Raw genomic sequence first — 16257 nt, 5'->3', positions numbered from 1 at the left:
GAGAGGAGATAAAAAGAAGCAGGGACACACTGAGGAGGATATGCAAAAGTGAGGAGTAAAATGACATTATTTATGACACCCAACACGCTGTGGATTATCTTCCCTTACCCTAGCATAAGCTATAAGTTATCTGTCCCACCCTTTAACATAATGTTAAAGAGACAGTAAAACACATAGTACAAAAGATGAGTCAACAGCTTGGACTCTGATGAGAGCCTATGAAGACTCTTGTTAACAGAGTGGATTAAAAGAGAATAAGCAACCAAGAATGCAAATCAGCTGACAAGGTAGCATTACAACTTATTAAAAGCAGAGAAATATTTTCTGAATAAACCTGCAACTATAGTCAGGAAAATTCTATAAACAAAAGTATTAATGGAGTGAGGAAGAGGAGTTTGTTCTGCCTGATATTTAAACTATTGTGAACAAAAGTGTATGGTAATAGTGCAGATAAATGAACAGAATAGAGTCCAGAAACAGATCTAAATATATGCAGTACAGGAACTATTCAAATCAGAGAGGAAAAGAATTATTCAAGAAAAAAAATGTCGTAACAACTGAAAACCAAGCTCTTAACTCCTTTCATATGCCAGAAGAAATTCTAGATTAATAAAAGATTAAATTCAATCATAAAATTCCTATAAGAAAATAAGGGGCCAATATTTTAAAAACACAATGGCTAGATATAAGCATGATCTGAAAGCCAAAATCAAAAAGAGAAAAATAATAACAAGTTTCAATACAGAAAAAATGTGAATGGCACTATAAGGTTAGAAGAAAAAAACACGGACTACAAAAAAAGATATTTTCAATATACGTAACAGATAGAGTTACCATATCTAACATAAAAAGAGCTCTTCAAATTAGAAAGAAAGGGCTGGGGATATAGCTTAGTTGGTAGAGTGCTTGAAGCATAAGGCCCTGGATTCAATCCCCAGTGCCACAATAAATAAATAAAAAGAAAAATGAAGATACTCTTAGTAAATAAATGATTAAAGGACATAATCAGACAATTTACACAGGGAGAAATATAACCAATAAATACATGAAAAGATTTTTCAACCCCACCAGTAATCATAGAAATGCAAATTAAAGCAAGGTAAATTTTTCATGTATCAGATTGGCAAAGGTTTAAAAGATTAACAAAACCTCAGATTTCTCAGGCTGTACAAAACAGGCACTCTTGCACACTGTTGGTAAGAGCACTAACATTGTAAGAGCACATGTTATTGCAACTTCTCTGGAAAGAAGGCAGTTTGGTAACGTATCAAAATTGTGTGTGTGTGTGTGTGTGTGTGTGTGTGTGTGTGTGTGTGTGTGTGTGCGAGAGAGAGAGAGAGAGAGAGAGAGAGAGAGAGAGAGAGAGAGAGAGAGAGAGAGAGAGAGAGAGAGTCAAGGGAGCACACACTGGGCATCCAACCTAGGCCCAGGATGCAAGGCCTGAGCTATCCCACTGGCCTCTGTATCACAATTTTAAATAAGTGAGCTGGGGATGTAGCTCAGTGGTAGAGAATTTGTTTAGCATGCTCAAGGGCTGGGTTCAATCCCCAGGGTCACACAAAAAAATCTCACCCAACAATTCTCCCTCTCGGAATTTTTCAAAAGGCAAAATTGGAAAAAATTTGCAAATAAAGTATGTTATTCAGCTTTTTATAGCTGTGACAAAATGCCAGAAAAAAACAACTTATAGGATGAAAGATTTATGTGGTTCAGGTTTCAAAAGTTTGAGTCCATGGTCAGCTGGCTCCATTGTTTCTGTGCATGTGGTGAGGCAGAACATCATGGCACAAGGGTGTAGCAAAGTTGCTCACCTCATGTCAACTGGAAGGAAAGAGGGAATGGCCTGTGGCAAGATATAACATTTAAGGCCATGCCCCCAGTATCCTACTTCCTCCAAAAGTTTCCATTATCTCCCAATAAATGTCATTAGATTATGACTCCATCAATGGATGAATCCACTGATTTAGGTTAAAGCACTCATGATCCAATCAATTCCCAAAAGTCCCACCTCTGAAGATTGATTGCTGTATTGCAGACCAAGCCTTTAACACATGAAACTTTGGGGGACATTCCAGATCCGAACCATAATAGAAAGATTAACAGAAGTGTTCACTGAAGCATTGTAAGACACCTAAATGGTCACCAATAGTGGACTAGTTACACAATTTATGATACATTAAATATAGTGGAATACTTACACAGTCAGTAAACACTTTTTTTGTAAAAACAATCCATAGTTAATTAGGAAAATACCTACATCCTACTATTCAGTTTTAAAAAAGAAAGCTTACAGAGAGTATACATTACAAATGTGCATACATATTTGAACAAAAATGTCTGGAAGCCTATTTACCAAAATGTCAAAAATGTTTACCTTTGAGTGGTAGGATTTGGGAGATTTATTACTTTTTATTGTAGTGGTAGGGATCAAACCCAGGGCCTCATGCATGCAAGGCAAGTGCTCTGACACTGAGCTATAGCCTTAGCCTACATTTTTCTTCATATTTTTCAATGTTTAAAATTTTTATAAATGAACATATATTTTTATCATTGGGGAAAAAGAAAAGTTGTGTTCATAAAAGAAAAAATCCGCACAAAGATGAAGGGGATTTTATCTGATGGGCATGTACTTTCCTCAATAAAGTATGAAGCAGTCAACAACAGAGAGTAGGAGGGAATGATTTGAAGAATGTGAATAAGGTAAGAAAGACTTGTTTTAGAGAGCAGGGGAATTAAAAGAAAAGGAAATTTTTTCAGTCATGCGGAGGGCCTAGTCAAGGTTGATTATCATTAACCTGCCCAGTCATGTGATTGCAAAAATCCTGAGTTGCACAGGTTAAAATATGAAGAATATGTATGTTTGGATTCCTCTGAGGATGAAAGGGAATTCTGGAGTCTTGACTAGGGAGTTGGAGATATTTGGAAAATAGTGCTTATGATAACAAATTCAGGAATTTAGGTGGGTAAAGGAGCAAGCAAAGACTGGAGGAGAATGATAAAAAGAGCAAAAGTGTGTGTGGGAAGTGGGGGTCAGTGAATTGGAGGTTTCATGAGGTCACAGAATTCTTGTAGTGGTGTTACTTGAGTGAGTGAGCTGGGGAAACTTGGCAAATTGTAGACAGAGAATTTGTTTGAATTAATTATTCCTGAAGTCTACATTATGGTAATATTTTGGGTTTGACTATGTGATTAGATAGCTGACATGGAATTCTTTGAACCAAACCACAAACCCTCTCATTCCTTCACATATTTGAACACTGTCATCTACACACGCCTATTTTTTTTTATTGACACTCAATAATTGTACACATTCACGGGCACAGTGTGATAATTCAATGACTGTATACAATGTATAATGTCAGTCCTGTGGATAGGACCCAGGGCCTCACTAATGCTAGACAAGTGCTTTACTACTGAACTACACCCCAGCTCAGCATTTCTTTTGTATTTTTTTTTAGTTGTAGATGGACAAAATGCCTTTATTTTATTTTATTTTATTTATTTATATGTGGTGCTAGGAAGCAAACCCAGTGCATCACATGTGCTAGGCAAATGCTCTACCACTGAGCCACAACCCCAGCCCTTATTATTTATTTTTAACTGATACATAAAAACAAACATTTCTGGGTGTGGTGGCTCATGCCTACAATACCAGTGACTCAGGAGGCAGGTCAAAGGATCACAAGCACAAGGCCTGCCTCAGCAACTTAGAGAGACCCTGTCTCAAAATATAAAAAGAACTGGGGACATAGCTCAGCGGTAAAGCACCCTTGAATTTCATCCCTTGTAGCCTTGCCCCATACCCACATATGAATGGAGGAACCAAGTGATGTTTTAACACACACATATATATTGTGTGTGATTTTTGGAATTCAAAACCAGTTATGCTTTACCACTGAGCTACAACTCCAGACCTTTTTGATTTTTTTTATTTTGAGACAGGCTCTCACTAACAGCCATACAAACTTGTAATCCTCCTGTCTCAGTCTCTACAGTTACTGGTACTACAGGTGTGCGCCACCAAACCTGACTATATTATATGTTTAATCGCCATAATCATACCTATCTCCTCAAACATTCATCATTCCTTTATGGTGAAAACATTCAAATTCCTTTCTTTTAGGTTTTTGAAATATATAGTGCATTATCATTATGTATAGTCACCCTACTGTGCAATAGCTCATTTATCATTTCTATGAATTAGAAACCTTTGAATTCCTCTCTACTGGTTCTTTATAAAATGATAATTGTTGTAATCTATATTTTCCCTATTGTGCTATAGAATACCAGGACTTATTCTTCCTATCTAACTGCATTTTTATACCCATTATCCAACCTTCTCTATCGCCCCTCCCTTCCACACACTTCTTGGGTTCAGTAGGAGGACTTGGAATTAATGACTTTCAAGAGTTTCACTGAAGCACATGGTGGCACACACCTGTAATTCCAGCTACTCCAGAGGCTGAGGCAGGATTTTAAGTTCGAGACCAGGCTCAGCGATTTAGTGAGGCCCCATCTCAAGATAAAATAAAATAAAATAAAGAGGGTATAACTCATTAGTAGAGTTCCTCTGGGGTCAATCCCCAGAACCAGAAAAAAAAGTTTCACAGGAAACTACCTTTTCTATCTTATTTTTCTACTTTACTCCTCCAAAATCTCAGACACTGGACAAAATTGATTATAAGCTTTCCCATCTTCTTGCTTTTGTGCACAAATATCCCTCCTCCTGGAATGCTCTCCCCCCAATTTTTGAATTGACACATTTCACTTATCCCTTAAGCCTCAGTTTAAAAGCTGTGGCATCCATGAAGACTTCCCAGAACTCCTTTTAAGGACACCTTTGTGTGAATTCCTATGGTACTTCATGCATACCTCTCTGAGGACACTTATTATTTCCTATTTTGTGTCTTTTCGCTTATTTGGGTCAATTTTATCTCTGTCTCCTCGAGGAGATCAAGATTAGACCATGCCTAAAGCAATTTTCTACTCCAGCTTCAAGTCTGATGCCTGACCGATTATTCACTGTTAATGTTAACTGCAGGTTTCCAAAGTGAGATATGTGTGATTATTTTAGGTGTTGCAGTCATTTTTAATAGTTGGATAAGTAATTTAATGTGTACTATATAAATTTTCCATTTATGATAGTGGTGAAATATTTTATTTTAAAAATAATTCCAGCAGCTCGTGAGGCTAAGGCAGTAGGATCCTGGGTTCAAAGCCAGCCGCAGCAATTCAGCTAGGCACTAAGCAACTCAGTAACACTCTGTCTCTAAATAAAATATAAAAAGGACTGGGAATGTGGCTCATTGGTTAAGTGTCCGTGGGTTCAATACCTGGTACCAAAATAAATAAATAAATAATAAATCTAAGGGATCCAGGCACACTTGTAATTCCAGTGACTTTGGGAGGCTGAGACAGGAGGATCACAAATTCAAGGCCAGCCTCAGCAACTCAGCAAGACAACAACTTAAAATAAAAAAAATAAATAAAAGGGCTGAGGGTGTAGCTCAGTGGTAGAGCACCCCTGGATTCAATTCCCAGTGTCTCAAAAAAGCAAAAACAAAACCAAAAAAACAACCCTCCCTCAACTCCCTCTAGCTACTGCCTGAAATACTAGCCTATAGCTGTAGTCTACTTCCTCATGCTCCATCACTCAACCCACTATGGTTTCCACCTCCACCACTCAGCTCTTGAAATGATCAATTATATCCTAATTTATACAACCAATGAATCACACTCTGTCCTTATCTTATTTTACCTGGCTCTCTAGGCAGCATTTGGCATTGTGTACTGTTCCTGAAAAGTTCTTTCCTCCCTAGACTTCTGCCCCACTCCTATTGCTTTAGTCACTCTTTTTCCATCTCCTTTGCTAAATTCTCTTCCTCTGTTAGTGTTTCCCTAATTTAATATACTCTATATTAATTTCCTAATATGATGATAATTATAAAAGAATGAAAAAATAATTTTTATACCTGTTACAAAATGGAAAATTTACAGAAGGAAAATCAGAGGTTAATAACTTATATATTTTTCCAGGAAAAAATTATGTATAAATACATCCTCTTTTGTTCTCTCACACGTATTCCACACCTCACTGTTTTGTTTTGTTTTTACTTAACAGATTATCTTGAAAATATTTACTTATTTATTAGTATTAGAAATTGAACCCAGAGGCACTTTACCACTAAGCCACATTCCCAGTGTGTTTTATTTTGAGACAAGATTGAGATTAAGTTGCTAAGCATCTTGCTGAATTGCTGAGACTGGCCTCAAATTTACAATAATTCTGACTCAGTCTCTTGAGTCACTAGGATTACAGGTGTGCACAGTCACGTCCTGCTTGGAGATCTTTTTATACCACCTATTGACACATACAATTTTTTTTTTTTTTCTTTTTGGTACTGGGGATTGAACCCAGGGCATTGCCATGCTAGGCAAGTGCTTTGTCACTGAGCTACACTCCCAGCCCTGAATTAATGTATTTTAACTTACTAACTAGCTGTTTACTGATCCACATTAGGTAACTTCCAAGTTTTACGCTGTTATTAATAATGTCTCAGTCAGGCATGGTGGATTACACCTGTAATCCCAGTGACTTGGGATGCTGAGGTAGGAGGATCTCAAGTTTGAGGCCAGACTTGGCAACTTAGGTGAGACTCTCAGCAACTTCGTGAAACCCTGCCTCAAAATAAAGACTAAAAAGAACTGGGAATGTAGCTCAGTGGAAAAGTGCCCTGGGTTCAATCCCCAGTACTACTACTACTACTACTACTACTACTACTAATTATAATAATAAGGTCTTGGTAGGGGTTGGGTGTGTAGCTCATAAGTAAAGCACATGATTTGCAGGCATGAAACCCTGGGTTCCATCCCCTGGCACCAAGAAAATCGCTCAGTAAATATAGATATGTAATTTTTAAAATTCTTGTAAGTAGAATTTCAGATCAAAAGGATATTGTTGCTAATTCTTATATCAAATTGCCCTCCACAACAGCTACAAGCATATCTAATCATATCATGCATGAAACTGTTTACCATCAATTTTGACAATGCCTAGTCCTTAATTTGTTCTGCCAGTCTGTAAAGTATGGACTGAGGTCTCATGGCTGTTTTGATTTAGAATTCTTTAATCTGTGAGTTGAATATCTTTTCTTGTATTTGCTTTACATTTTTTTCTGAAAACTATTTATATCCTTTAATCATTTTTCTATTGGTTGTTCCTTTCTTTTTTCTTTTCTTCTTTTTTTTTTTTTTGGTACTGTGAATTGAATCTAGGGACACATTAGCATGGAGCTACAGCACTAACACATTTTATATTTTGAGAAAGGGTCCTGCTAAGTTGCTGAAACTGGCTTTGAACTCATGATCCTCCTGCCTCAGCCTCCCCAGTCACTGGGACTACAGACTCACACCACTGTGCCAGGCTTCCTATCTTATTGATTTGTAAGGTCTCTTTGTGTACAAAGGAAAATATGCAATTTGTGCTGCAAGTGTTTTTCTTTTTGCTTATGGGTTTTTTGTTTTTTGTTTTGTTTTGGTTAGGTACTGGGGATTAACCCATGAACACTTATCACTGAGTCACATCCCCAGCACTTTTTATTCTTATTCTGAGACAGGGTCTCCCTAAGTTGCCCAGGCTGGCCTCAAACTTACAATCCTGTCACAGTCTCATGAGTAGCTGCGACTACAGAGGTGCCCCACTGCACCTGGCTTTTTCTTTTTTACTTTATCCCAAGACAGTCTTTGCTCTTACACAGCTTGCATCACATATTATATGTCCTCCCATGATGACTGCTAAACCTGTAACTGTAGCCCAGTCTTCTATGTTAGCTCCAAGTCCCAGTAGTTGACTATGTATCTTTACCCATATGAAGCTAAATGCATACATATGTTTATCAACTCAGTGCACCTGGAACTTAATTCATTTCCCCCAAATATTCTTTCTTTTATGCTCCCTATCCTAGTTAATGATTTGATTACTTGCCCAGGAATTTCTCCAGAAATCTGTCACACACTTTTTTCTTACCTCCTACATCCAAGCTGCCAAAAATTCTGAAGTATTTTGCCCAGGTGACCATAATGTCCTCCTAAGTACTAGTTATGTTACACAATGGTTAAAGAGCATAGGCTGCAGTCAGACAAAACAGGGTTGATTATTTTTGTTTTATTTCTTTATTTTTTTGTTTTGTTTTGCAGTGCTGGGGTCAGAACCCAGAACCTCCCACTCTACAACAAACACTCTACAACTGAGCTCTACCTTCAGCCCCAAAACTTGATTTCTAAACAGGTCCTGATCTTTCAAAGTTATGTGATTGAGTATATTTCTTACCTAAAACTTGCTCCCTCACCTATAAAAAAATTATAACAGTTACTTCATAGGAAAGGACAAAATGAGATTGTACACATAATAACTAGCATAAAAGAGTCAGTAAATGGTAGCTGTTATCTCCCTTTTCTAGCTTCCCTCAACTTCTTCCAAGCCACCCTCCTTGCTGTGGTTCAGACTAACAAATTCAACTGTCACTCTGCTTGGAATTTTTATGGTTCCCTACCCCTTCCCTCCACACACACACACACACACACACACACCATTTACAAGATAACATGTGAACACCCCTCAGGAAAGTACACAAGGTTATTCAATTGATCTGTTAATTTTCACAACATCATACATCTTAACCTCCAGCTACATGAAAAATGTATGCCATACCCCAAGGATAATAATCTTTTCCATACCTCTATGGTTTCCTGCATTGCATTCACTGACAGTCAAGCTCTCCCCAACCCAACCACTTTTTAAGGACTGTGTGGCAGTACTGGGGATTGAACTTGGTGACTCTCTACCACTGAGCTGCATTTCAGCCTTTTTTATTTTGGTTTTGGTACCAGGGATTAAACCCAAGGGTGCTTAACCACTGAGCCACATGCCAAGCCTGTTTTACTTTTTGAGATGGAGTCTCACTAAGTTGCTGAGGCTTGCCTTGAACTTGTGATTCTCCTGCCTGCCTCCCAATCACTGGGATTACAGGCGTGCACCACCCTGCCCAACTCTGGTCCTTTATTTTGTTTTGAGACAAGTTCTTGTTAAATTGACCAGGCTGGCCTCAAACTTGTGATCCTTCTGCCTTAGCCTGGATTACAGGAATGTACTTGGCTCCCTGTGCTTTCTCAATACTAAACACTTACCCCTGCCCCAGGTCAAATAATTATTTTGTAGTTATGTATACCTGCTTGTCTCCCCCACTAGATTATTATTTCCTTGAAGGCAGAGATGTTTTATTCATGTCTGTATCACCAGTTCCCAGCATAGAGTCTAACATTTTATATATTTGTTGGATAAATGAATTAATGAATAGTCCATGGTTTAAGCAGAGCTGACCTCTATCCCCCTATGACTTCTTTAGCAATTAGTACCCTTGTATATATACAGTCCTTTACCAAAACCCTTTCTGTCCACCCCTCCTCCCAGCAGTGCCAAGCACCCAGCCAAAATTTCTGTTGCCCAGGCAGTCACAGGAATCTGGGACCGGTCCAACTAGAAGTGGTGGAACAGAAGACAATGGACTCAGTGTAGGCCCTAACCAATGCCAGTGTTGAGATCAGAGTCCACCCCCAAATCCCAGCAACAAGTATTGCTATCTACTTATCCAGAGCATAATCTTTAGTGTAGCAAGGGGGAAAACATATCTTAAGTGTGACTAGACTGGGGTGCTGCTTATACTATACCCACTCAAACCCCAGTCTACAAGAAGCATACCTAGGCATAGCAGATAATTTTGTAGTGATTCAAGAAAAGACAGGGACATTTCTCTGAAGTACTCCAACCTTAAAGTCAAGCTCTATGTCATGTCTAGCAAGGAAAGAACAACACCATTTTTTTTCAATATTCAACAATTCTTTTAATAATATTTTTAAAGCCAGTAAGCAACTACAGAGACCATTTAAAAGTAGACAAGTAAAAAAAATATAGATGAGAAACGGCAAAGACACATCCTTCACTCCACAATAAATACAGAGTTCTATTAGTAACCCCCACCAATATTATATGGGAGGGCTAGCTCTCCATGGGATCAAGAGTACTCTCCATTATTGTGCAGGGGGACCAGCCAGCACTTGGTTGTAATTATGTCAAATTGAGTGGACACATGGATTGCTGAGATCAAGGTCTACAGTTTTGGCCCTTGACTTGGGTAGGGGTTGGTCACGCTTAACTTCTTCCAGGCTGTGCTGGATCCCATAGCTGAAGTAGATAGCAAACCCTAGTGGGTAAAGGTAGTTGTGAGATGGGGTACCAGTGACCTATAAAGGTTTAATAGTTCTCCTACAGGAGAAAAGAGAGGGAAAGGAGTTGGGATCAGACACCCAAGAGGCTTACTCTCCCCAAGCGGATACTTACCAATCAGCATCCAGACCCCAAATCGGGCCCAGGTACCAGCTGTCATCTGCATCATAAGGTAAACATTCACAAAGATGCTCACTAGTGGAAGGAAAGGCACAGCAGGCACCTAAAAAGAAGGAAACTTTTCCTTTTCACATGTGATGGTGTAAACTAAAAAGAGACCCCTATTGTACTCAGGGCAGAAAAGGCAGAGTTCAGCCCTAACTCAAGCACTGTATTTCAATGGCTTCTCATTGATCATACCTTATGTGGGACTCCCAGAATATATAGCATTTGGAGAAATGGAACTGGAAAGGAACTAAAGAAGATAAGCAAAAAAAAGTCTTTGCCCTAGGTACCTCCTGTATCTTCCCTTTCATGTCCAATTTAAGTATATCTAGAAACCTTAAGTATATCATAGGCATCTGAAGCTTATTCACCTAAGATGGGTTGGTGGGTACCAAGGGAGAGGTAATTTACCTTAAAGTGAAGGGGACTGGAGTTCTGTGGCTGTCTCCAGATGACCACAGTCGTTCCAATAATAAGCATCAGGAGCAGTGCAACCACTGTCACCCACACTGGGTCTTCAGAAAGCAGTGGAAATGGCACCAGGCAAAGGACAGTCAGCAGTAGAGCTTCAAAGGTCAAGTTGAGAGACATCAAAACCAATTCTTGAGACCAATATGCCAAGATATCAGCACCCCATTCCAAGGAGGATCACCCTCTTTCTACCACCAAATGTTACCACATATTGTCCACCCCATCAAAGTCCCCCCAAAAAGAAATTTACTGCTCACCAAGCAATGAGGAGCAAACATAGACAATTTGGCCAGAGAGTGGAGTAGGGACAGAGTTGAGTGGGCAAAATAGTCCCTGGAGGGTTAGCTTCTCTGCTTCAGGAATCTTTTCCTCCTGCAACTCCACTTCCTCTTCCCCAGACTTCATTTCCTGGTCAGGCTGATACCTGAGGCAAAATTAAGAAGGCAGTTTTAAAACAACTCTTAGCCACTTCACCATCTTCTCCCAGGCAACTCCACCTTCCTCATCACCATTAAGAAGAGAAGCTCTTTTTTACAGAGTAGGATACCCAAATTCCCCAAGGAAAGTCAGGATGTCCAAGGTGGAAGAAAGAAGTGTAGATCCCCATCATTCCTTATCTTAAGAATAAAATCCTAAATCACAATATGCAGAGAAAGGGAGTCCTACCTGAGAATGAGAACACAAATGGACACCAGAGAGTAAGCAAGCAGGGTCCCAATTGACATGAGGTCCACAAGATCAGTGAGTTCAAAGAGGAATGCCATGAATGCTAAAATTAATGGGCAGAAGACGAAGAAATGAGAGACGGGAATAGTGAAGTTAAAGGAACTGGTGAAATAGCTAATGATTTTTTTTTTTACCAGCAACAATGCCAGAGACCACAGTGGCCATGATGGGGGTATGTGTGCTGGTGTGGATCTTAGCCAGGACACGGAACAGGAGACCATCCTCTGCCATCGCATAGATCACCCGAGGCATGGGGAACATAGAGCCCAAGAGGCTGGAGAAAAGAATGGTCAGAATGACATGAGTAGATTTGAGATGTTTAATATGTTCCCACCTTTCTTTTGTAGCACTTCTAATGGGGTTTTAATGGCTATTCTCTGGTACTAAATACCATGACCTGAGACTTTGATCACAGAGGAAAACAAGCAATTGGGTGTTAGGTTTTTGGTTGTTTCATTTTTTAATTTATTTTTTATTTATTTTATTTATTTATTTTTTGCGTTACTGGGGATTGAACCCAGGGCCTTGTGCTTGTGAGGCAAGCACTCCATCAACTGAGCTATACCTCCAGCCTTATTTTTTTTTGACTGGGGATTGAACCTGGAGGTACTATACTGAGGCACATACATGCCTAGCCTCTTTAACTTTTTATTTTGAGATAGGGTCTTACTATGTTTCCAAGGCTGGCCTCAAACATGGGATGATCTTGCCTCAACCTTGCAAATCACTGGGATTTCAGGTGTACACCATTGTGCCCAGAAGAAAACAAACATTTGATACTAACCTAGTAGAAAGAGCACAGAGTGAGCCAACAGCCACAACATAGCGGGCAGGATCCCATCCAACATGGAGAAAAGCGTTAGGCAACGGGCTCTCAGGCTGGAGTTGGTAGTAAGGCATCATGAGGGTAAGTGCCGAAGAGACACCAAAGTATGCCAAAAAGCAGACAAACAGTGAGATCACAATGCTCATGGGGATGGAACGCTGTGGATTCTGGGCCTCTTCCCCTGCAGCAAAGGGCACAGCACAAAAGTTTTGAGCCCAGGAAGCAGGTTCACTCACTCCTCTACCACCCTCATTATGCATGCAGTTTGAGCACACACTGTACCCAAGCCCCAGCTAGAATGCAGTGATCATGTTACCAGTGGTTGCAATACAGTCAAAACCAACAAATGCATAGAAACAGGTAGCAGCTCCTCGGAGAATCCCCTGGATGCCAAAGGGCACAAATCCTCCAGAGCCCAGAGGGCCCAAGCTAGAGTGGAATAAGGAATGGAAAAGGTAAGGGTATGTTCAGTCAACTTCATACCTTTTCTCTAATGCCAAACTACTTGGCTAGGTCTTCCCAGGTCTGGCCTCCCATGCTTCCCCATCTGCATCATGAATCCCTCAGCATGGATCCACTTACTCCTCATTCTGACCCCAGCACTGCAGCTCTGAAGACAAATAAACTCTCTAACCTATGGGTGTCATTGAGTCCAGCCTTGGTCAATTCGTAATCTTCTTCATTGAGATTCCAGTTGTGCAGGTCTCCCTTAATGAAGCCAGAGACGATGATAAAACCAAGAACCAAAAGGTTCACCCCTGTGAACACTTTGGTAACCAGGGCGGACTCACTAGCCCCCAGAGCCAGCAATCCTGTGGGAGAAATTCAATCAGGACCCTGAGAAAGGAAGGTCGTCAGTCCAAGCTTTCTTTTCCTGCCTCTATGTGGGTGACTCATTCCTTCCCAGCTTCTCTTCCTCCAGGCCATTATCGCCTCCACCCTGCCCTTCCAAGGCCCAGCCCCAGTCCCAGCCCCCAGGCTAAGTCCCGCCCAGGCCCCTCCCCCCATCAACATCTCCTGCCCCTTGCCTCACCCGTGAGCAGCAACACAAGACCCAAAGCAAAGAAGTCTGGATATTCTGCAAGGAAATGTGGCACATGCAGTGAGATGGACGCCTTTAGAGCCTGAGAGATGCGGTTCTCTATCAGGTTGTCAAAAGCAGAACTCCAGGCACGAGCCACACTGGCTGTACCTGGTAGAGCAGAGGGAGAAACACGGGGTCAAATTCCCTCCCTCCCCCACACTAGTCTCACACAAATCCCTGTCCTAACCCATTATCACCTAATTTTACTGTTTTTTTTTTTTTTTTTTTTTTTTTTTTTTTGGGTGCTGGGAATTGAATGCAGAGCCTTGCTGCCAGAGGTGCACACACATGCTCTACCACTGACTTATACCCACGGCCCTATAATTACTTTTTAAGAACCAAAACCAGTCATTTAATGAAAAAAATTCTGCCAGAGGTCAGTAGAACAATTTCTCCATACCTTCAACCCTCCCAGACCCCCACCAACATACACATTTAGCCCTACTGAATAATAAAGAACACATTGGCTTCACCACTCAATGCAAATTTCCTGGCCCAAAGTCCCTTTGCTGGCTGTGCCATTTCCTCCCTACCCCACCATCTCACCGATGACATAGGAGAGGATGAGATTCCAGCCAGTGGTGAAGGCCCAGAGTTCACCAACAGTGACATAGCTGTAGAGATATGCAGAACCAGAACGGGGGACCCGGGCACCAAACTCGGCATAGCACAGGCCAGCCAACACGGAAGACAGAGCAGCCACCAAAAAGGAGATCACAATGGATGGTCCTGCTTTATCTTTGGCCACCTCACCAGCCAGGACATATACACCTGCACCCAATGTGCTGCCCACACCCAGGGCCACTAAGTCCAGAGTGCTCAGGCATCTGGCAAGGCGAGTCTCATTCATGCCTGGCTCCAGTGTACGTCTCCGTACCAGCTTTCGACCAAATCTGCGAAGTGCCTGCCACAGCATTCTAGTTGTAATTGAAGAGGATGCTAGGATCTGGTGAAAAACAAGACAAAAGCCCTTCAATAGAGCTCATTATTCCTAAGCTCTAAAAGTGAATTACAAAACCCACTCCACCAAGCAAAAGAGCTAAGGGAGGGAAAGGGGCGTGGTGGGGTGGACTGAAGGGACAAAGGCAAGTCACTCTACCTCTAAACTCAGTTTCTGCATATGGAAGTAGGAATTACAGTACCTCACACGGTTTGTGGAAGGGCTAATTTCAGAAGAAGCACGTGAAATTCCCCCGTAGTAAAGTGGCTGGCACCTATTAAATTCTCAGACAATGTTAGGCTGCTTCTTCCTCTGGTCAGGAACCTATAGGATTTATCGTAGACCCCAATGTAGGAACCCTGCTCCCTGGCCTGTGGCTCCTTGGGAATTAAACAGAACTCAGCTCAGGAGAGGCCAGCAACTCCGGGGAGAGCCTCCTTCTCACACCCATGCTCCTTTCAGTACTCGCCCCCAGGGCTCCAGAGACATGGACCCCAGGCCTCCCAGGAGACGGTCCGACCTCAGTTATAGATAAAAAGTGAGCACCAGCTGAATTCCATGCCTCCTCATCAAGCCCACACCGCTCATTTGGCGCTGCCTTCACCCAGGGGAGTAAGCAAATGTTCCCCCACTTCCTCTCGCCGGGCTAGGCTGACCTGCGAGCATCAACAGCAAGGCGGGGCTTCGACATCTAAGATTTGGAGACTCGCCCTGGGAGGGGCCCCAGAGCAGCCCGAGATTGCTCGTACTTCCCACTCGGCAGAGACGAGGGGTCCCAACCGAAGCCCCCTGACTCAGCTCCCAGATTTTCGTGCTCCAATCTAGAAATGGTCTGGGATTGGGGTCGATATTGGGAACCCCGGCTCCCGGGGCCGGGGTCTCGCCAGCAACAGGTCACCACGGCGTTGATGCAACTGCATGCCATGGTTGCCTGAGAGAATCCTAGGTATGCCAAGACCCTCGCCGTCCCCCCTCCGACACACGTGTTCCCCGAGGCTTACCAGAGAGCTGAGACTAACCCAGGAAGCTGAGAGTCTCCAATCGGATTTGGAAAGGCTGACTTAAGCCGAGTTGGGTTGGAGCTGCTGAGTTCAGTAGCTCGGGCTTCAAAGCTGCTGCTTAGGGTCGTTGCGCGCCAAGCGCCCCTTATATTCATCGGGAGGCGGAGCTGGTAACGTCATGGGATCCCACCCCCAACCCTCCTCCCTACACACAACACATACACGCGCGCGCGCACATACACAAATACACACACACACACACACACACACACACACTTGGCTTTGCAAAAGGAATTGCGTGGGGCCTGAGACTACTTCCCACCCTCAACAGCAAACCTGGTGTGGCGGGGAGCAGAAAAGGGGGAAGGGCAGCCTTTTCCCACTGCCGCGCTGGTCCTCAGAGCAGGACAATAAGAGGCTTCCTGACTAGAGACCCCCTGTGATTTTCTACCTTTGTGTCTCTTTAGTCAGAATCAGTGATCCTGGGGCCTGAGGGACATTGGGGGGGGGGGGGAGAAGGGTGGAGGGGCAAACAGTACCCGAGTCTCCCCTTCCCCCTCTTTCAATCTCCTTTAGTTTATTTGTCTGCTATCCCCATCCCTGAAATTTTTCCCAAGGACCATACCAGATTATGAACAGCCATCTGACCCTATCTCTCAGCTCTCACCCTCAACCATGGGTGTTTCTAATGCAGAAAGCAAGAAATTGGGAGATGGTTTCAAACCACCTGTATACAAATAATTAATCCCATCTACATTTCTA

The 16257-nt window shown here is 42.1% G+C and overlaps 1 protein-coding gene across 2 annotated transcripts; it reads right to left on the bottom strand.

Annotated features, from left to right (window-relative positions):
• Positions 1-9892: 9892 nt before the first annotated feature.
• SLC7A3 (solute carrier family 7 member 3) lies at positions 9893-15664 on the bottom strand. Of its 2 annotated transcripts, none has more exons than XM_079122744.1 (12): positions 15496-15664; positions 14101-14500; positions 13504-13662; positions 13105-13282; positions 12787-12899; positions 12429-12651; positions 11779-11918; positions 11585-11687; positions 11176-11342; positions 10859-11013; positions 10397-10505; positions 9893-10259 (listed from the first exon to the last, which is right to left on the bottom strand). In XM_079122744.1, the coding sequence occupies exons 2-12, from the start codon at positions 14468-14470 to the stop codon at positions 10129-10131; spliced, it is 1848 nt and encodes a 615-aa protein (XP_078978870.1). In that variant the 5' UTR covers positions 14471-14500; positions 15496-15664; the 3' UTR covers positions 9893-10128. The 2 variants fall into 2 exon arrangements, with proteins under 2 accessions (XP_078978870.1, XP_078978871.1); XM_079122745.1 differs by having other exon boundaries at positions 15514-15663.
• Positions 15665-16257: the final 593 nt, after the last annotated feature.

Source organism: Sciurus vulgaris (genome assembly GCF_902686455.1).
Source record: "Sciurus vulgaris genome assembly, chromosome: X".
Lineage (NCBI taxonomy): Eukaryota > Metazoa > Chordata > Mammalia > Rodentia > Sciuridae > Sciurus > Sciurus vulgaris.
This window is presented reverse-complemented; position numbering and strand designations above follow the sequence as displayed.